The 22,073-nt window shown below is 29.7% G+C and overlaps 1 protein-coding gene across 1 annotated transcript in view; it reads right to left on the bottom strand.

Moving 5' to 3' along the window:
* Window positions 1–15,246: 15,246 nt before the first annotated feature.
* The window catches only part of LOC129915525 (tyrosine-protein kinase Drl), a 335,982-nt gene continuing 329,155 nt past the window's right edge, over window positions 15,247–22,073 (bottom strand). Inside the window, exons 2-4 of the mRNA XM_055995109.1 lie at window positions 18,880–20,086; window positions 18,424–18,720; window positions 15,247–15,380 (exon numbers count right to left, since the gene is read on the bottom strand). Of these exons, the coding sequence (XP_055851084.1) occupies window positions 15,269–15,380; window positions 18,424–18,720; window positions 18,880–20,086 (1,616 nt within the window). The 3' untranslated portion in view covers window positions 15,247–15,268. The remainder of the gene's footprint in view (window positions 15,381–18,423; window positions 18,721–18,879; window positions 20,087–22,073) is intronic.

The raw sequence follows: 22,073 nt of genomic DNA, 5'->3' as shown, positions 1-22,073 counted from the left end.
TCAAAGGGTGTTTTTTTTTAGCGAGAAAGAACACTTTTGAAATGGTACCATTGCACCACATGGAAAATTTTTGCATTTTTTTTGAAACGCATATATATTTTATACACCGTATGAGAATAAAAAAAAATCAAAAAATGAATTATATTTACCATGGAATATTGAGTTTTCATGCAAAACTTAAATTGCTTGCTTTTATTTTTTATTAAATTTTCATACAAATAAATGTTTCGGAGGAGTGAGGTGCAAAAGTAAAAGTATGAAAAATAATTGTGCAGTTTGTGATAAAAGGATCAAATTAATAGGATTGTAAGTACAATATGTAACCTTCATTTTAAGATATTGGGCCACTTAATATTTCATCTATGAGGATGTACATGAGCTATCTAATAATCACAAATTTCACAAAACTTCATTTAAATTGCTTCCTGTGCATCGTTATAAACATCCTCATAGATGAAATATTAAGTGGCCCAATATCTTAAAATGAAGGTTACATATTGTACTTACAATCCTATTAATTTGATCCTTTTATCACAAACTGCACAATTATTTTTCATACTTTTACTTTTGCACCTCACTCCTCCGAAACATTTATTTGTATGAAAATTTAATAAAAAATAAAAGCAAGCAATTTAAGTTTTGCATGAAAACTCAATATTCCATGGTAAATATAATTCATTTTTTTATTTTTTTTTATTCTCATACGGTGTATAAAATATATATGCGTTTCAAAAAAAATGCAAAAATTTTCCATGTGGTGCAATGGTACCATTTCAAAAGTGTTCTTTCTCGCTAAAAAAAAACACCCTTTGACCTGAAATTTTTTGATGGACATATTTTATTATTTTTTTCTATGGTATATGAAACGTCCACACGAAATTTTATCAACCTACCACTTTTTTTCAAGGAGTACTTGGTAATATTCTGACTCTTGCTCTTTGAGTAAAAGACAATTCATAATAGACCGAGAGCCAGCGACCTAAAGTTTGCAGGTAATTGCTTAGTATTCACCCCTATGAAATATGTTTAAGGACATCCCCAGGCATGTTACTGCAAAAAAAAAAGTCTCGTGAGACGTGGCAAAAACGGTCTGCCAAGCACTTGAATGTGAAAAAAATTTTAAATTAAGAACTCGACCTTAAATCAAAAAAAAAAATATTTAAAGAGAACGGCAACACTTACAAAACTAAACGATACCTTTTTTTAAAGGTAAAAAGTTATACTACTTTTTGGTTTTTATATAAATGTTTTTTGATGAATAGTTTTTGAAACAAAAAATTTCAAACACAAAATTTTGAAAAAAAATTCAAAAAAAGTTCAAACAGTTTTTTTATTTCATAAAATTTACCCAATCAAGTATTATTTTTTTTTTGTTTTAATTTCTCTTATATATTTTGAGTCAAACACCGAAAACTAAAAGTCAAAATCTCTTTTACTTTTCGAGAAAACTGAAAATTACCAAACCTTCTATTTTTTCACCAACCCCAAAATTACGGCTATTAATTATGTCTTTCAGAAAGGAAGTAAGATGTTCACGGGTTTTATTGCAGGAATCGTTCAATGGGTTATAAAAAAGATAAAACCGCGGAGTGCTATTAAATGAGAGGGTGGGAACTGGAGATAGGGGTGCAAAAGCCCCCTTTTTGGTTTTTTCAATATATCTCGTAAACAAAGCATAATTTTGAGATATTGTTCTTAATAAATTTTGTAGAGAATAAAATTTCCTATAATAATAATGTTTTTTAAAAATTTATAAAAAAAATTTCCTTACCAAAACAGTCAAAACAAACAAAAAAAAAATCAAACAAAATCAATTTTTTTCGTTTTTTTGCTTTTTTGGTTGTGTCTCTTATTTGGGCTGAGATAGACATTAACATTGCTCTAATAAAACATAGAAGAGTAAATTTTCTTTGAAATGCTGGTCTCATCAAATTTTTTCATTGAAAATTAACCAAAATATGCCCATTTGAACCTATCTTTTTTTCGCAGATTCAGTTTTTCTCAAGTAAAAAAGAAAAATTTGAGGGGAAAGTACTATAACTTAGCAACCAAGAATTGATAGCGGTTTTTTGTAGAAGGGTTAAATACAATCATTTTTTACTATGGGAGGGGGTGTCTATCTTCCCCCGTTTAGGCGGAAGGGGTAATTAAAAAAAAGAAAAATACTTAAAATCAAAAAAATTTATTAAAAAACAACGGTAACACTTACAGTTATGAACGATACTTTTTTCAAAAGCTAAAATTATACACTTAATTTAAATTTTTTAAGTTAAGTTATTTAAATCAATTGTTTTCAAAATAAATGAATGAGCCTGGTAAAGAAAGTAGTTTTTGCATTTTTTAATTTTTTAAGGAAAACAAGAAGGCATAGGAACATAATGATTTTCAGTTTTTGATAAGAAATCAATTGATGCTGTTTACTTTATGGATAAACTTCGTATTGAAACCCAAAGTCATTCTTAAAATAGTAATCAACGTGTTTTTTAAACTTTTTTTTCTAAAGTTTTGACTTTGAAATCGTTTATTTCGAAATAGTCGGTTTAAATAACTTAACTTAAAAATTTAAATTTAGTGTATAATTTTAGCTTTCGAAAAAAGTATCGTTCATAACTGTAAGTGTTACCGTTGTTTTTTAATAAATTTTTTTGATTTTAAGTATTTTTCTTTTTTTTAATAACCCCTTCCGCCTAAACGGGGGAAGATAGACACCCCCTCCCATAGTAAAAAATGATTGTATTTAACCCTTCTACAAAAAACCGCTATCAATTCTTGGTTGCTAAGTTATAGTACTTTCCCCTCAAATTTTTCTTTTTTACTTGAGAAAAACTGAATCTGCGAAAAAAAGATAGGTTCAAATGGGCATATTTTGGTTAATTTTCAATGAAAAAATTTGATGAGACCAGCATTTCAAAGAAAATTTACTCTTCTATGTTTTATTAGAGCAATGTTAATGTCTATCTCAGCCCAAATAAGAGACACAACCAAAAAAGCAAAAAAACGAAAAAAATTGATTTTGTTTGATTTTTTTTTTGTTTGTTTTGACTGTTTTGGTAAGGAAATTTTTTTTATAAATTTTTAAAAAACATTATTATTATAGGAAATTTTATTCTCTACAAAATTTATTAAGAACAATATCTCAAAATTATGCTTTGTTTACGAGATATATTGAAAAAACCAAAAAGGGGGCTTTTGCACCCCTATCTCCAGTTCCCACCCTCTCATTTAATAGCACTCCGCGGTTTTATCTTTTTTATAACCCATTGAACGATTCCTGCAATAAAACCCGTGAACATCTTACTTCCTTTCTGAAAGACATAATTAATAGCCGTAATTTTGGCGTTGGTGAAAAAATAGAAGGTTTGGTAATTTTCAGTTTTCTCGAAAAGTAAAAGAGATTTTGACTTTTAGTTTTCGGTGTTTGACTCAAAATATATAAGAGAAATTAAAACAAAAAAAAAATAATACTTGATTGGGTAAATTTTATGAAAAAAAAAAACTGTTTGAACTTTTTTTGAATTTTTTTTTCAAAATTTTGTGTTTGAAATTTTTTGTTTCAAAAACTATTCATCAAAAAACATTTATATAAAAACCAAAAAGTAGTATAACTTTTTACCTTTAAAAAAAGGTATCGTTTAGTTTTGTAAGTGTTGCCGTTCTCTTTAAATATTTTTTTTTTTGATTTAAGGTCGAGTTCTTAATTTAAAATTTTTTTCACATTCAAGTGCTTGGCAGACCGTTTTTGCCACGTCTCACGAGACTTTTTTTTTTGCAGTAACATGCCTGGGGATGTCCTTAAACATATTTCACAGGGGTGAATACTAAGCAATTACCTGCAAACTTTAGGTCGCTGGCTCTTAGACTATAAAGAGTCCAATAACTTTTTACATGATGGTCGAGACATTTTGGTAATGCTTTTATTCGATCGGGCGTTAGAAAATACCTCGAAATCATGTATCATATTAATACAAATGTTTCATTGCCTATACTATGATATGCAACAAATCGAGTGCAACACAGAAAAAGTCTTGTATCTACCCTTCCGGATGGAATACAAGGTGGCCCAATATCTCAAAATAACTCTTATATTGAGTACTACCAACGATGTTAATTTCATGCTTTTATCACAAAGTGCACGATTGAACTCTTTTTTAATGCTAAGCCGCCTCACTAACAAGAATAATTACCTTTTTTCTTTTCTCATTATATTATTTTTTTTTTATTTTAAAAGCTTACAAAAACTTACATTAAAAACCCAATATTTCTTTTAAAGAATAAAACCGTTTTTGAATTTTTACAACGCGCAAAAAATATTAAAATAATTTATTAAAAACAATCATTTCTTATGAAAAATGTGAAAAAATCACTTCCATCACCCAAAAACAATTTTTTTGATATAACAATCTATAATACATTTTATACCACCTGAAAGCTTATTGCTTCAGCTCAAAATATATATGTATCGATCATGTCTGTTAGACATCTACAAAAAGAGCTCGATCAATTTTCATCAAGAAAAGCAAAAAAAAAACATATAATTTTATCTTCTCACGCTATTGCATCAATTTTTTTCAATCACAACCTATTACAAAATTTTACATCATGCAAAAGCTCATTTTTTTACCTTTCATATGACGTTCCAATCTTATTTCTGCGATGCCTAGAAAAAAAGTTAGAATTTTTTTAAAGCCAACCATGTCGAAATTCCAAACTGAGATTACGCTTCTTGTTACACTGGTGGCAGTTCATGATCAACAGATCTCCACAGGTGTTTAAAGGTATTTCGCATGTTTTTTAATTTAATATTGTGTAGCTTTTAGTGAATGTACAGTTATGTGTGATATACCAAATGAAAGGTAACATCATCAGATCAGGATGCTCAATAAAGTTAAATCAAATTTGTATTTGCTTTAGATCAAAAGATATAACCTGTTGAAAAATTTGCCGTTTTCCCAAAATTGTGAATACAAAATTGATTGAAATTTTGCACAGATATGGTCCTGTCTATTATCTATCTACAATATAAATTTTATTTATTTATCTGTTGAAGAAAAAAAGATAAAAATAAAAAACGGTTAAAAAACGTAAAAAAAAAAACTTGGAACAAAAAAACTTGTTTTTCCCGTTATTCGGTCAAAAACCATCTTGAAATACCAATTTTCTGCACATGTATGCGCACAATCATAGACTACATGTTCTATAAGCTTGAGAGTTTTCTGAATGCTACAAAAAATTTAAAAAAATAAAAACTCACCCAAAAATAAGTAGGTGTTTTTCAAAAATTCATATTTCGACACGCAGAGACTTCAAAAATAAAATGCACGACTGGGTCGCACGAACTTGCTCTTAGAGTTAAAGTTGCTTAAATTTTTAAGACTTTTTATATAGAAATTTGGAAAAAAAAAATAAAATTCGTTAAAAAAAAATAAAATAAAAACTGAAATTAAATTGCCCCTCCAAAACAAGTATGCAGTTTTGATTGATATATTAAGATGCATTTTCGGAAAATAAATTTTCAAAATCGTTAGAGCCGTTTTTTAAAAAACTAATTTTTTATAAATAATTTTTTGGAAAAACAGTTTTAAAATAAAATTGGTATGCCATTCTTTAAAAATCACTAATCAACATCTAAAAACAAAATTTCAAAAAAATTCAATGTCCCGTTTTCGAAAATTTGATTTTTCAAAAAAAAAATTTTCAAAATTTTTTTAAAAATCCAAAAATTATTTTTTTCAAAATCTTATTTTTGGCTTATATTTAAATTATACAAGTGCTTCTTCACAAAAAGTTTCGTTGAAATCGAATAAGCAGTTTCGGAGATAATCGGATTTGAAAAAAACGGTTCTATGGCAGGTACCGTTAATAATGATTCTCAAAAAAAAATTTTTTCATTGAAAGATAGATCTTAGCTTAAAACTAACATTTGAATTTTTTAAACAAAATCGTTAGAGCCGTTTTCGAGATATTTCAATTTTACTAAAATCGGTATATGACAAGTACCGTTATTTTTGGTCCAAAAAAATTAATTCCAAAAACCCCTCTCGAGAATCGCCAAATAAGGCTACATACCAAGTTTGACATTAATCGGTCCATCCGTTTAGGCTGTAGCTCCTTATACAGACAGACAGACTGACAGACAGACTGACAGACTGACAGACTGACAGACAGACAGACAGACGGACTTCCGGGACCCACTTTTTTGGCATTGTCTACCATCGTAATGTCATGGAAAAATGTTATCTCAACTTTTTTTTTTGTACGAATGCATAACTTGATATATAGTACCTACCTATATAAAAAATCCGTATCAGACCCCTAACTTTTTTTTTTATTATCTTTCGAATGACGTTTTTCAAATTGTCAAAAAAAAATTCCCCTACCTATAATCACTACTTTGTCAAAGGTCTACCTCATGTTTAAGTTTTAGAAAACCATTAATAGCTTGGTTTTGAAATTTTTTAGAATTTTTTCAATACCACTGAAATTTTATTTTACCCCTATTTACCCTATGAAAAGATGGAATTTTTTATTATCTTTCAAATAAGCTATAGAAGATTTTTGTATCTCTAATAGTTTATTTTTAATTTTGAATTGAAATTTTTGCCGCACTACGAAAGTGCGAGAGTGGAACGGAAGAAAATAACGTCACTTTTTTGTATTGGCTGCCATGGTTCATCGATTTATAAGACGTTATCACGTCAAAAATTAATTTTTTTTAGGATTTTCGAAAATTATCCAAGGGGTACCAATTGTCTAAAAAAAACCGAATTTTAAAAAAAATTCTCCAAATCCAAGACCATCCTTATTATCTTAGAAGTTTTCAGTTCAATTAGTCTTATCTCGAAAACCCCTCGAGACATTTGATTGCCACGTTGATGACCAGCAATATGAAGCCATTGTTCCCCTTCTACAGGCCCAGAGTCCTTTTTATTTTTAAATGCATGACTGCCTGTTAAAAAAGCAATTTCTATTCAAGAAACTCAATGATTCGTTTTCATCTAATTCTTGATGTCTTTGGCATAAAAATGTCAATATATTTACCCAATGACGCCTATGCGAATATGTGTTATCCCATCATCTTCCTTATTTTATAAAATCCTCTTCAAGTATCAGATTACAAGTGTGTCTAATGTGTCGGTATCCCATTATCCTTATGATTCTTTTGCCTTTAGAGTGAGTAAATCTTTTCTTATCTAATACGAATACGAAGTATAAAACCACCTACCACAAGCATTGCACTCTTTGAATAAATGCATAAAATTATATTCAAATGAAAGAAAAGTTTATACCTTGTAAGGGGATAATTCTTATGTGTATACAATATACATATTTATATGCATGTGCTCTTTATGCATCTTGCAGTGAAGGCAACAACTATGTTCGTTCTTTCTTCCTTCTTAACGTAATGTCGCTCTAAAATTAAAGTGTGAAAATCCATGTAATTAAAAATGCAAACTAACCACAACAAACACACAAAAGAGCACCAAGGAGCAGGGGCGTACACTCCCTTGGGGCAACCGGGGCGGTGCCCCGGGGCCCCTGACCGACCCCAGGGCCCCCACTGGAGACAATGCAGAGAAGGAAACTGTTAGCATAAATCGAGAGACGAAGTTACCAGGGAGACAAATTATGTCATTCAGTGTAATGTATAATGCATTGGTAGCAACACAATATATGTATATTGATTTTAAAAAAAGGTTACCCCCGGGGCCCCAAAAAAAATAAACTGCTTTTTTAAAAGAAAAATTATAATTTTATATTAGGGCCCCAAAAAATATTACTTGAAAAATCTTTGCCACCACAAATAATACATTAGGGGTCCCAAAAAACCAAAAAATATTATTTGAGGATCCTCAAAAGTGGTTCAAAACAATCAAATGGAAAATTAAATATAAATTCAGGGGCCCCAACATAAATACATCAGGGCCCAAAATAAAAACATTACGTTATTGGTGGCATTCCGAATATTACTTCAGAACAGAGGCCCCAATACCTATTAATTCTTGGCTCCAAAAAAGTTATATTATATTTAAGGGGCCTTCAAGTACTTAATTTTGAGACTCTAAAAATAATTTTTCAGAGGCCCCAAAATAAAAAAAAATTATGTCTGATGATGGAAAATAAAATATGTATTTTTACTTCAGAACAAAGGCCCCAAGAACTATCAATTCTTAGCTAAAAATTTTTATTTTAGGGGTCTCTAAATATTTAATTTTGGGGGCCCCTAGTACAAGTGTTTACTACTTTTATGAGAGACATTTTAAGTAAGTATAGCAAAGTGCATTACGAATATATTAAAACATTAAAATAAACCTAAAAATAAATAAGCCATACAAAAAAAAACGTATGGCGTATACGTAATTTTTTTTTGTAACTAAGGGGCCCCCAAATATCAAAGGGGCCCCAAAATTTAGTCTTACCCCGGGCCCCGGCGACTCAACGTACGCCACTGCCAAGGAGCAAAAAGGAGTAGCTCGTAGGTTAGCGTTATAGACTTTAACAGCTACTGTTGTTAGTGAGTTTTATCACAGCATTGCCAGGTACAATCATTTTGATTTAAAAACTGCTCAATTGCAATTTCCCTTTACTTTTGTTAATTGAACGACAAATTGCATCTCCATTTTTTTCTCACTTAAATGCGTACTAATGTACAACAAAAACTATAGAAATTATTTCTGAGTAAGTGACTTTCAAGACAGCATTGCCAGGTGCAACCATTTTGATTTAAAAACTGCTCAATTGAAATTTCCCTTTACTTTTGTTAATTGAACGACAAATTGCATCAACATTTTTTCTCACTTAAATGCGTACTAATGTACAACAAAAATTATAGAAATTATTTCTGAGTAAGTGACTTTCAAGACAGCAGTACCAGATGCAATAATATTGATTTGTTGATTGAACGACGAATTGCATTACATTTTTTTCTCACTTAAATGCGTAATTATGTTCAACAAAAATAATATAAGTTATTTCTAAGTTAGCGATCTTTAAGACGGCATTGCCAGGTGCAATCATATTGATTTAAAAACTGCTCAATTGCAATTTCCCTTTACTTTTGTTAATTGAACGATGAATTGCATCACCATTTTGTTCTCACTTAAATTCGTAATAATGCACTACAAAAATTATAGAAATTATTTCTGAGTAAGTGACTTTTAATGCAACATTGCCAGGTGTAATTATTTTGATTTAAAAGCTGTTCAACATGCACGGTTTACAATTGCAATTTCCGTGGAGCAATTTCCCTTTACTTTTGTTAATTGAACGACGAATTGCATCACCATTTTTCGCTCTAAATTCCTTAAAATGTACAACAAAAATTATGGAAATTATTTCTAAGGTCTAGTATCATCAATTTAAGACCATAAACTTCAAAATTAATGAGGTAGTTCTTGTTTCAACAAAATTTAAAGATAAAGTCGCTGGAAGTTACCTCATTGTGATTGTTGCTTTAAAGGGATAACAATATTTTTTTAAAGTGGTAAGTCGCATAGTTTATTAAGAACTTGCCGCCAATGTTCATATGGCAGTACTGTTTCCCAAGGAACCAAAAATCCTTCATTCCCATTTTATTTACATTTACCTCATAAACGAGATTTGTAAGTCAGGCGGGATGGCGGCAGCGATACAAAGCAACAAACTACAGTAAATCCAGTATAAAGTAAAAAATACCATTTTCCAGAGCAAAAGTGGTTCATTTATTCTCTTCATTAGAGAGCGTGTTTATATGAAAAGTGTCATCCTCATCATCATCATTGCGGGTGGGCTCGGTGAGCGTTTTGAAGATAGTTTCCCATCATCATCATCAGCGGAGGGCTGCGTGTTCCTTTTGCTTTCCTTCCGGTAGTGTTCTCATTTATACTCTGTTGCTGCGTGCCTCATTAAAAATCTCTTAATTTGAATGGAACGATGCTTGTTCGGTTTTTGGGACCTAGGTAAACCTATAACTTTGTCGTGTTGTCGTCCCGGTCCCTGTTTTATCCCCTTTTTCCCATCATTTATAGGGTAAATAATTTATTTTGATTGTCGGCTGAATTATAGTTATTTTAATTTGCATTGATTAATGGCTTCAATTTGAATTTGGTTGTTGCCGTTGTGTTGCGTTGTTTTCAGTCGATGTGATGCGACGGAATATGTTTTTTTTTTCCAAAAATTCTTGTGACTACAGCAAATTGGACGAATGCGTGGATTGAATTAGTTGAAATTAGGTTTGGAAGAACAACATTTTATCCGACATCACATCTGATGACATCCACATCGCCTACTGTGGAAACAGAGAATGTATTGTTTTTTTTTTTTTTTTTTTTTTTTTGAGGTTTTGTTGAAAATACCCAAAATGCGACAATCTAAATATTCTGATGATGGTTGTTAGATAATAAATCTTTAATTTCACTTTTGGATTATGGATAATGGATTTCGAATTAAATTCCTTTAATGAGGTTGAATTTGATGTTTTTTTTTTTTCGTTTTCCCAATGTGCGTGTGTGTGTATTTTTGAATTTATTTGAAATTTCATTTTTAAAGATTGATAATATAATAATTTAGATTTATGGTAATTTTGACAAGCATTTTTTTTTCTGTTAATGTTTTATTTTAATACTTTATCTTAAATGGGATTAATTAATGATGATATAGATGAACGAGGAATTCGACAAGGTAGAAGATTAAATGAGGTTTTAATTTAAATTTGGATTTTAATTTATCACAATAAAAAATTTATGTAGGCATAGATTTTGAATTGAAAATTTAATAAATGTGACATTAGTTGTTATCAGAGGAGATATATATAAATGGTAATTATGTGTTTAAGAAACAGACTTTAAGGAAAATTGAAAGGGTTTTCCGATAGTCTTTTATGTTTGACATTCTTCGATGCGATGGACTTTTAGTCCAGTCATTTTAGTCATTTTCAACCAAAATCTGCGAAAAAAATCCTAGTGGGTTGAATTGATATCGTGCTGGTTTAAAAAGTTATTAGGGTCAAAAGGTCACGAAAATTTGGCAAATATCTCGCGACCTATTGCTTGGAGGTCATTGTAAAAATTGTTCGTCGTGAAATGATCTAAAACATATGGCCAGAACATTTTTCTGTAAAATCAACTGTTTCGGGAGAACGTGACTAGATTGCACTCACATACGAAAAAATACATATTTTTGGTTTATTTGCTCAATTTTTGAGGTTTTTATCGAAGTAGTTTATATTTTTTTGGTCTCATTTACATATTTTATTAAGGTAAATACGTATTAAAAGTAAAAAATGTAGACATTGCACACTGGTCGATTCAGTACACACTAGCTGGTCAAAAGTAAAAAAAAATAAAGTTGTTGTTAACATAAAAAATACCGTTAGACCGAATGTAAGTATACTAAAACAGCAAAAAACAACAAAAAAAATTGTTCGATTCCGTTATGTTATTCATGAGAAGCATCTCAATGTAATCATTTAACAACGAGTTAACAAGTGTTTACAAATTGATAATTTTTGATAAAAGTGAGAAATTGAGTTGAACAAACAATGTAAGAAAATGCTATTGATATTTTTTTTTTAAATTCAATTTTTTGTTTTTTTTTTGTAAAAAAACAGTCGGATTCTATTACTATTAACTGAAAGTTGTATCGCATTTTTTTAATAGTTTTAAGATGTTTTTTTTTACTCCTTGGACAATTAAAAAAAAGTGCCGTAGAGTGCCATCGTGAAACTTTAATAGTTTTTAGTTTGTATCTTTACCTTTAATTTGATACTGCAATTAAGTGCCGAAAACCGCCGCAAACTATTTTTTTCGTCTCTTTCAGGTACGAATCCGCTCTTTTTAAAGTGACCTTTTTTTTCACGTGAGGACATTATTCAAGATTGTGTAGCTTGTAGAGCGAATACTGTTATGTATGATATATGAAATGAAAGGTTATATTATCTTCTTGGAAACTTAAGTTAAATCGAATTTACAAATAATTTATGTAAAAAGATATTACGTGTCAAAAATAAGACCATCTTTTTACCGTTATCTCAAAAATGTGACTATGAAAATTATTATAATTTTGCACAAATATAGTCCTGCTTATTATCTATGTTTCTTATTAATTTGATTTATATATCTATCAAAATGAAAAAGATATAAATAAAAAACAGTCAAAAGAGGTCGAAAACGGTCAAAAAATTTGGGGAAAAAAAAATAGTTTTTCCCATTATTCGGTAAGAAATCATTTTAGAATTGCAATTTTTTGCACACGTACTTGGATCAATTGAACGTTAAAGTTCTGTAAGTTTGAGATTTTTGACGAGCTTTCAAAAATGTCTAAAAACAAAAAAAAAAAAAAAAAAAAACACTCAAAAATAACCCACACAAAATAATGTAGTTGTTTTTCAAAAATTTATATTTTGCAAATTAGGGCCCTGAAAGCAAATCCGTATCTCAACTCTAATTTTTGCTTGTTATCTTTTAATTGTAACTCAAGTTTCTCTAAAAAAAATCATCTAGCTATAATAACCACTTTGTCGAAGGTCTACCGTCTACCCTTGCATTTTTTTTTTTTTAAACCTTTCATTACTCAGAATTTTTTTTTTTGAATTTTTTTGTACTAATATTTTCATTTTTTTTACGAAATCATTGGATTAGAAAAAAATCAACTCTCTAAAACTAACCGTTAAGAAAATAATTTGTTTTTACCATGTCATTTCACCCCTATTTACCCTATTACAATTGAATTATAAAAATCTTTTTTTGTTGTTCACGGTTAGGCTCTAATTTTTCAAATAAGGTTTAAAAGATTTTTTTATCTATAATAGTTTAATCTGTACATTGATAATGATAATGAATAAATCAGCTAACATGAAATTGCAACCTTTACCACACTGGTAACAGGCACGGGTAGAACGGGAGAATGAGTCACGGCTGCATCCATTTCTATTATGCAGCCAGGGTTCATCGAGTTGTAAGACGTTATCACATTAAAAATAATATTCAAAGACAATAAGACATACAAAAGAATTAAGTCCACCTAGTGACTCAAAATCGACCACTGTACATTGGGACAAAAATTAAATACAAAAGGGGAAACCACGTTTTTTTTTTGGGGATAAGCGCCTTCATTATTTAGAACACACTTTCTTAACATGATTTAATTTTAGTTTTGAGCTTGTTATCAATCTTAAATTACCATTTAGCTTTTTTTTGGCAGCTAATTTTGGACTGTTATAAGATATTTTCTCTTGAAAATCTCCAAACAAAATTTTCTATAGAATTCATGTTTGAGAAACTACGAGACCGGTCCAATATTTAAATTTTTTTTATTGAGGAATAACTTGCCACTCTAAACTTAATGGGAAAAATTCCATCTTGCATAAATATAGAAGCTATGAGCCTCAAAAACCTTATCCGAACTCGTAGAATCAAGTTCCTTGATGCGTTGGCCCTGCGTTATGGTGTTTATCGCAGTACCTATAAAAAGAACCTTATCTTTTCCCTGAGATAGCACAATAGCCAGTCATGAATGGAGAATGTTTGAATTTTGAAGAAAAAAATCGTTGACATGCACAGATACGCCAATGGGTTTAAACTTGATTTTATGTCAAAGAACCTAAACATAACCAAAGCAATCATCAATATGAGGACTACTATGAAATCAGGAGTCAGGGCCATTTAAATGCCTATGAAAATGCAGAATCTTTTATGTCCGCCGAAAAAGATCGAGAAATCCTGCTGCTGCTGAAATGAATCTACTTCAATACTGCTACCATTGACACGAAGCACTTAGCTCTGGGTTGAGCATAGTTTTCGAAAAATGCGAAGACTCCCCAAACATCAGGAAGACCAGTTGAGAGACCGAGGTATACCCATCTGTATATCTGCCTCCAAATGTAAATAAAAAATCTTTGGGTGCAAATAAATTGACAACCAAATCTCTTTGAAACTTTTGGTTTTCAGTCATGAACATAGCTTAGAGAGACCTTTATTTTGATATCTCACTCGACGAATTTGGAGAAAATTTTTTGAAATGCATTTTTTTTCGACAAGGGGTTAGCCTTGATTTTTTTTGTCGAAAATGAAAAAAAAAATGTAATTTTGGGTTTTTTTCCTTTTATATAATTTAATTCCAATAAATAAAAACACACAATTTGTTTTTTTATTTTGTATAAATGTATATTTCATATTTCTTTTATTTAATAAAAATTATAAACTACTTCTTGGTATAACAAAACTTGTCTTTAAATTTTTGTTTTTCAAAACTATATACGAAAAGATAAATATAAAAAGAAAAACTAATAATATTTTAATAAAAAATACAATTAAAAATATTCGCTCATTATTATTTATTATAACTTAATAAACTTAAATGCTACTACACCTGAGTAAGGAACGGAAACCTAACACTTTTTTATTTTCCACCACAAAAGAGTACATAAATTATTGTTTTTTTTTTTCTTCGTATTTTTAAATTAGTTTTTTTTTCTTTATAGCAGTATTTATGGTACATAAAAAAAAACACAAGTGGGGATCGACATTAACTGACGACACCGCCCAAAAATGTTTTACTAATGATACGTATTTGGTGTTTTTATTATATTGTTGTTTAATTCATTTTTTTTGTTTGTTTTATTTAGCAGCATTTTGTCATTTTACAATTTTTTTTTTCCTCATCAACAACCTGTGTGATGAAATATCCTTAATTTATATTTTTTTATTTGTTCACGAAAAAACATTCTTTTTTAATCTAAAACTAGTCTGCTCTAAAAGTTATTGGATTTTTCGTTTTTAATTATTTTTTTTTAAATTATTAACATCTCTTCGGGGTATATATTTTTTTTTATTTTTTATTTACAATTATCTTAAATTATTATTTTACGTCAGCGCGACACAAGTTTTTAAACATTCAATCAATATCGGAACATAAGATTATACAAGAAAAGCTTAAAATTTATTTTGCTTTTATTATTTTTTATTTATTTTTTTAAGTAGTTAGTTTTTTTTTTTTTGAAAATCATACAATAGTTAGTATGTAGTTAGTATTGAGAGTTTCATTTTAAGATTTTTTTTTTTTTTAATTGTAATTTGTATTTTTTTTTTAATTGGGAGTGGAAATAATAATTTTTTTGTTTATTTTCTATTTTTTTTTTTTTTTTTTTAATTTTTAATACGCAAGAAATAGAAGATTAAGTTATTCGGCAATTATTTTTGTTTTTTTTTTGTTTGTATAGGAAATAGTTTAAGAGGGATGATTTCATTTTTTTAAATATTTATTGTTTGTTTTAAATTATTTTAATTTAAAACTTTTAGACGTAACGTGTTATTTGAGTATGGAAGTCAGAAAGACAAAGCTGCAATTGTACAAATGATGGACGTTCTGTAGTTGGTTGTGCCCAACAGTAGGCCATTATGGTAAACCTGAAAAATAGAACATACACATACACAATATAATTTTGTTTCCTTAATAATACAATACAATAAAAAATATTGTCTTTTATAAATGGAAATAGTTATAAGATTTAAACTGAAGCTTTTTAGCTATTTAGAATCAAAACAATGCAATAACAAAAACATCAGGGTTGTAAAAATATCAATTAAAAAAAAATGCATTTTAAATAATACAAAAAAAAATACTTATTGCAAATAAATAAATTTGTATAAAAAAAATTATGTATTGGAACTGAAAAATATTTGCATTAAAAAAAAGTATTTGTTGCAACTAAAAAGATTTTGCATTGAAAAAAAGTTTTATTGCAAATGAAAAAAATTCGCATCGAAAATAAAATAAATTTTTACTGCAAATAAAAATATTTTTTATTAAAAAAAATTGTATTGCAGTCAAAAAAATTTTTGCATTGAAAAAAAAAAAAAAAATTCAATGCATAATGTACCTATGCATTAAATATTTATTTTAATACTCATTGAATTTCTTACAATTTTGGCAATCTTGTCGAAAACAAGACAAAAACTTTTCCAACTATAATATAAGGTCAAAATTGTAAGAAATTCGACAAATATTAAAAAAAAAATATTGAATATACACATTTTGCATTCAATTTTTTTTTTCATTGCAGAAATGTTTGCAATACAATTTTTTTTAATACAAAATATTTCTATTTGCAGTAAAAATTTTACTTTCGATGCAATTTTTTTTTCATTTGCAATAAAACGTTTTTTTCAATTCAAAATATTTTTTGTTGCAATAAGTATTTTTTTTTTTCAATGCAAATATTTTTCAGTTGCAATACATATTTTTTTAACAATGCAATTTTTATTTTTATTTGCAACAAATATTTTTTTTTAATTAAAAATAAAATGATTTTATACAACCCTGATGCCTATGAAATTATGGTATTTTTTGAGAGAGGGGAAAATTTAAGGATATGCACTTTAAAACATCCTGGAAAAAAATCAGAATCTGTTAAAGTAGGCATTTTTGTTTGTTTTAATCTTTGTTTGAATTTTCTATAACTAAGGTACCTTAGGTAAAATCTTAAAAAAGCTCATTTCATCAAGTCCTTTTTTTAAAGTTCAAACCAGAATAAAAAAAATTGTGGCAAATTAATTTCACTAAGGTGCACTACTTTTCAGAGAAGTCAGATTGTTTTATAATAATAATAATAATTTTAACTATATTTTTTTAAATTTGCACCTAACCTAATCTAACAAAAAATGATTTTTTGTAACAGGTTTTTCATAAATTAATTGATATAGCTAAATCAAATTTTTTAAAACCCATTAATTATATTTTGTAACAAGTAAAAAATAAATAAATATGCTTTTATTACAAAATGAAAACTATAAAATAATTTTATTAACTTATATATCAAATGGGTATAAATCAAAAAGAGAAGTGCGTGATAGAAGCGTATTTTGAGTTTTTTAAACTACATATTTCCTTTTTTTCTTTTTAGTTTTACCTAATAATTGAAAGAAGGTGAAATTCGATTATAGATTTGGGTGGTATGAGCCCCCAAAGCCCTTCTTTTTGATAACTATAAAAATAATACAGGAATGGTTAATGTTTCATAAATTAATTTATCAAAAGTCCTGCCACGTAAAAACAAAAAATAATGAGGTTCAAATTTCGTAAAACGAAACAATTTACCAAGTTTTTTGGCAACAGAAGACTACACACGTGTTGTCTGATATAATTTTTCAACTTGATTAAGACCCCATTAAAACCTTTAAAATTGTCAAATATTGCTTCAGAAATCAGAAATTTTAGACAATGCTTAAGGCCCTGACCCAATCTAGCTGAAAACCTGTTGAAAGTTTTAAAGAAATTGTAAGGGCAGTAAAAAAACACAAGTCTAACAGTGATGAGCTTTGAGCTTTCCATTAAGCTGAAATAAGACCGAATTTTCAAATAATTTCTTCACAGATTGATAGTTAGTATCTCAAGGCATTGTTAAAATGGGTAAACATTAATTCTAGTACACTAAATATATTGAAACAAAAGCCTTATTCCATAACGAGCAGAATTGATCAAGTCCAAACACCAATTTGATACTCTCCATTTTTGTACAATGGAGCATTTTTTTTTTTAATTTTAACAAAGAAAACTAATGGTGGCATAATATAGAAAAATAATTAAATTAAAACGAATTAATTTATGTAAACAACACTAAGTTTTAAAAAACTTTTTTTAAAAAAAGGCAAAACATTTGACCACTTTTGCTCGTCACTGTAATTACATAAAATTTTGAAAAAAAAAAAAAAATAGTTTGAATTTTTTTTTACAATTTTATTTTCAAAATTTAGATTTTGAAAATTATTTTATAATAAACTATGCCATAAAATGGCTTTATTTAATTAAAATTAATAAAAATAAAAATTATTTTTTATAAAATATGAGGTTTTTGGCTTTAAAAAAAGGTATAGCTCGTAATTGTAACCGTTGATTTTTAATAATTTTTTTTTTCAAATTAAGTAAATTATTTTTAAACTGCCCCTTCCCTCTAAACGAGGAGGAATAGACCCCCCCCTCCCATACGATTTTTTTTTGTCTCGACCCAACCTACACGCTCTAGCTTTTTTGCACATAACTCCTGAATCACTCTGTATATCAAACTAAAGAAAAGGTTCGATCATTCTATTGGGCTTTTCTATAGAAATAAAAATAGTACGTATACACCACAGTGACCAATTTTTCATAATAAATTAAAGTTGCTAATTCTTCTTCTTTCAGTTAAATATTTCTAAAAATATATTGTAAGAATTAATCTTTAACATTTAAATATCAAAAATTTATTTCATAGGTCATTTAAATATTGAAAATAGCACAAAAATTAGCTCCATCTGGTAGATTTTCCTTTTTTGCATTTCTTAAATACCAAACTCAAACTTACCCCAAACCCACAAAAATTCTCTTTCAAAAACATTTTCCATTCTTATCTTCCATCTACCATCACACTTTACATACATAAAACTCATATATATTAAATTTCGATTAACTCACAATTCATCTGGGCAATTAAAAGGCTGCGCCAATCGATATCCATCCTTTAAATAGTGCTCCATCTCGAATGGATCGACTTCGGCATATGGTTGTTTAGCAAACGTGCACATCTCCCACATCAGCACCCCGAACGACCAGACATCGCTAGCCTCCGAATATTGTTTCTTTGCTAAAGCCTCGGGCGACATCCATTTCACAGGACGATTCTCGCTATCGCCCAGACAATGATAGTCACCAGGGAAGAGGTCACGCGTCAGTGAACTGTCTGTCAGTTTAACCCTCAGCTGGTCATCAATTCTATACAAAACGAAAAGAGAGATTTTCAAAAAGGATTAAACAAAAAACAACACAAAAAAGGCAAAGAAGAGAAAATAGAATGTCTGCAAAACTACAAACTATCAACACTCTCTGCGCAAAACAACTAATCATCATATCCCTCTCCTTTATAATACTTACACACAGTTCCTGGCCGCAATGTCCTTGTGAATGACTCCGTGCGTATGCAGATGCCCCATGGCACTGGCCAGCTCCGATGACATCAGTACCGTCTGAATGGTCGTAATCGTACGAGAGTATATCGGTTCCTGCAGGAACAGCTTCAAATTCCTTGTATTATTTGCAGCCGGATAGAGGACGAACGGTGTCGAGTAATCCTCAATGGACACACCCAGCACCGTCAGCAGACCAGGGTGTGAGGCTCCATACAGCATCAGACCCTCCTGAAGCAGCAGTGACACTTGCATTTGACTGGCATGTTGGGCAACCGTCTTAACCAAAACATCCTGACAATCGTTGTAGGTTCCCTTGTAGACGCGTCCGTAGGCGCCCTCAAGCAGCAGGCTGGACAAACGCACCCGACACTTTTGTACGGTAAGCTCACTGAGGCGCCTATTGAACTCCTCCGGTTCCTGTTCGTATTCCCGAAATGGTCGTGTCAGTGTGGCATATGTCGGCGTTATCGTCGACGGACACACATAAATCGAATTGTGCGCTGTCGAGGAAATCGTTGGCAGTCGCTGAAAGCTCGAGGTTTTAATCAAATGCACGCCATGATGATTCTGCCGCTTGGTCGGTCCTTTGGCGCAGTACGCGATCAAAATCAGAGTGGCCACTAGGACAAGAGCCAAAATACCACCGATTATCAGCGTAATCAGGCCGTTGTGAGGTGGTGGCGCTAGAGTTTCCTTTAATAGTGGATCCTCTGAAGAAGTCGGGTAGAGCATCCCATCATTGCCACTACCACCACTCCCACCGCCGCCGCCACTGGCAGTTGCGTCATTGTCGTCATCTTGATTGCCAGCCAAACAGATTTTCTTCCGGCGGAAAACCAATTCAGTCACATTGTTCGTTGCTCGGTCCAAAATAATTTCAACGGCAATAGTGACTTCGACTTCGGCTTCGCGAATGCCCGAGCATTTCATGCCAATGGAAAAGGTTAGAGGTTCGAGTGGTATTTCGCCAATGCGCGATATGTTAAGAGTGGGTCGTGGCAGGACTGCTGGTTCGGAGGTGACTATGTTGATGCTGTAGGGCAATGGGCGGCCAGCCAAACTTTGCCATGTAAAGGATATTTCTTTGACATTCGATGGGACAGGAACTGCAAAATTCAGCGCATAATCGTTTAGATGGCCATCACGGACATAATAGAGTTCGGCGGAGACACCTGCAAGTATAAGAGGAAATTCGAAAATGAGTGGTTTGATTTGCATTTGTGTGTATGGATTTATGAGAGGGCTATAAGATTAATGGGCATAAATAGACGGACGACGACGCATCATGAATAAGGATTGTTGGGAGTAATTGTGATGAATTGAGTGAGCTTTGTTTTGTTTAACACAAAATTGAAAATGAGTGAGTTGAGTGTTTGTCTATCAGTCTTCCCAAAAGTTAACAGCTCTATATTTTTAAAGATAAACAAAAAGGTAGAAAAGAGGCCGGCAAAACACTTTTAAAAGATTAAATTGTTGAATTATTATGCTTTTGGGAATTGACACATAGTTTTAAATGATTTTGACCACAAAACGAGGTAAGGCACTTATTTTTGTATTTAAAAAGAAATTTTTAATAAAAAAAGCAAAAAAAAACATATAATTTTATCTTCTCACGTTATTGAATCAATTTTTTTCGATGACAACCTATACAATTTTTTATATCATGTGAAAGCTCATTATTTCACCTTTCATATGACGTTTCAATCTTACTTCTGCGATGCCTAGAAAAAAAGTTAGAATTTTTTAATGCCAACCATGTCGAAAATCCAAACTGAGATTACGGGACTTATCACACTATTGGCTGTTCAATGTTCATGATCAACAGATCTCCACAGGTGTTTTGAGGTATTTCGCAATTTTTTAAATTTAACATTGTGTAGCTTGCAGTGAATGTACAGTTGTATGTGATATACTAAATAAAAGGTAATATCATCAGGATGCTCAATAAAGTTATATCAAATTTTTATTTGCTCTAGATCAAAAGATATAATCTGTTGAAAAATAGAACTTAATTTTACAGTTATCTCAAAGTCGTGACTACAAAAGTTGCACAGATATAGTCCTGTCTATTATCTTTAATAAAAATTTCGTTCATTTATATGTTGAAAAAAAAAAGATAAAAATAAAAAACGGTTAAAAACGGTCAAAAAACTTGGGACAAAAAACTTGTTTTTCTCTTTATTCGGTCAAAAATCATTTTAAAATACCAATTTTTTGACTTAAAAGAAATGCGTAAAAGACCCCTAACTTTTTTTTATTATCTTTCGAATGACGTTTTTCAAATTGTCAAAAAAAATTTCTCCTACTTATAAACACTTGTTCGTCAAAAGTCTACCTCATGTTTTAGTTTTAGAAAACCATTTATTACTTGGTTTTGAAATTTTTTAAAATTTTTTTCAATACCATTGTCAGTCTTGCAATGAATTTATCTATCGATTAAAAAAAAATTCAACTATTTACATTGTCACGTTTAGAAAATAGCCTATTTTTTGCAATTTTGTTTTACCCTTATTTACCCTATTAAAAGATGAAATTTTTTTAAATCCTTCTAATGTGTTTAACTCTAGGTTATTTTCTTTCAAATAAGCTATAGAAGATTTTTGTATCTCTAATAGTTTATTTTTAATTTTGAATTAAAATTTTTGCCGCACTGCGAAAAGTTTCAAGTGGAACTGGAGAAAATGGCGTTACTTTTTTGTGGTGGCTGCCATGGTTCATCGATTAATAAGACGTTATCACGTCAAAAATCGTTTGAAATATTTAAAAATAAAACATATTTCATAATTATATAATTTTTAATAATTTTTTATTAGTTTTATTTTTTTAATTTTTAAACATTATTAAAAAAATTGCATGACATATTAATCAACGCTTGAAAACGTAGTTTCGAAAAATCTTATCAAAGATTTTGGTGAAGTTATCAGAAGAAAAAAACAATTTTTGAAAAATTTAATACAGTTTATTCCTAAAAATGATAATTATATTATTTTATAAATTTTGAAAAAAACTGGTTCAGCCTTTGACGAAATATACACGATAAAATAAAAATTTTTGTCAATTTTCGCGAAAATCAGCAAAGCCATATTTTCGCTAAACGAGCTTTTTGAGAAGTACTAAAAACGCAGTTTTTTTAATAAGTATTTACTAAGGCTATTACGT

Source organism: Episyrphus balteatus, chromosome 1, assembly GCF_945859705.1.
Source record: "Episyrphus balteatus chromosome 1, idEpiBalt1.1, whole genome shotgun sequence".
Lineage (NCBI taxonomy): Eukaryota > Metazoa > Arthropoda > Insecta > Diptera > Syrphidae > Episyrphus > Episyrphus balteatus.
Note: the sequence above shows the minus strand (reverse complement) of the source record. Positions and strands in the feature narration are given on the sequence as shown.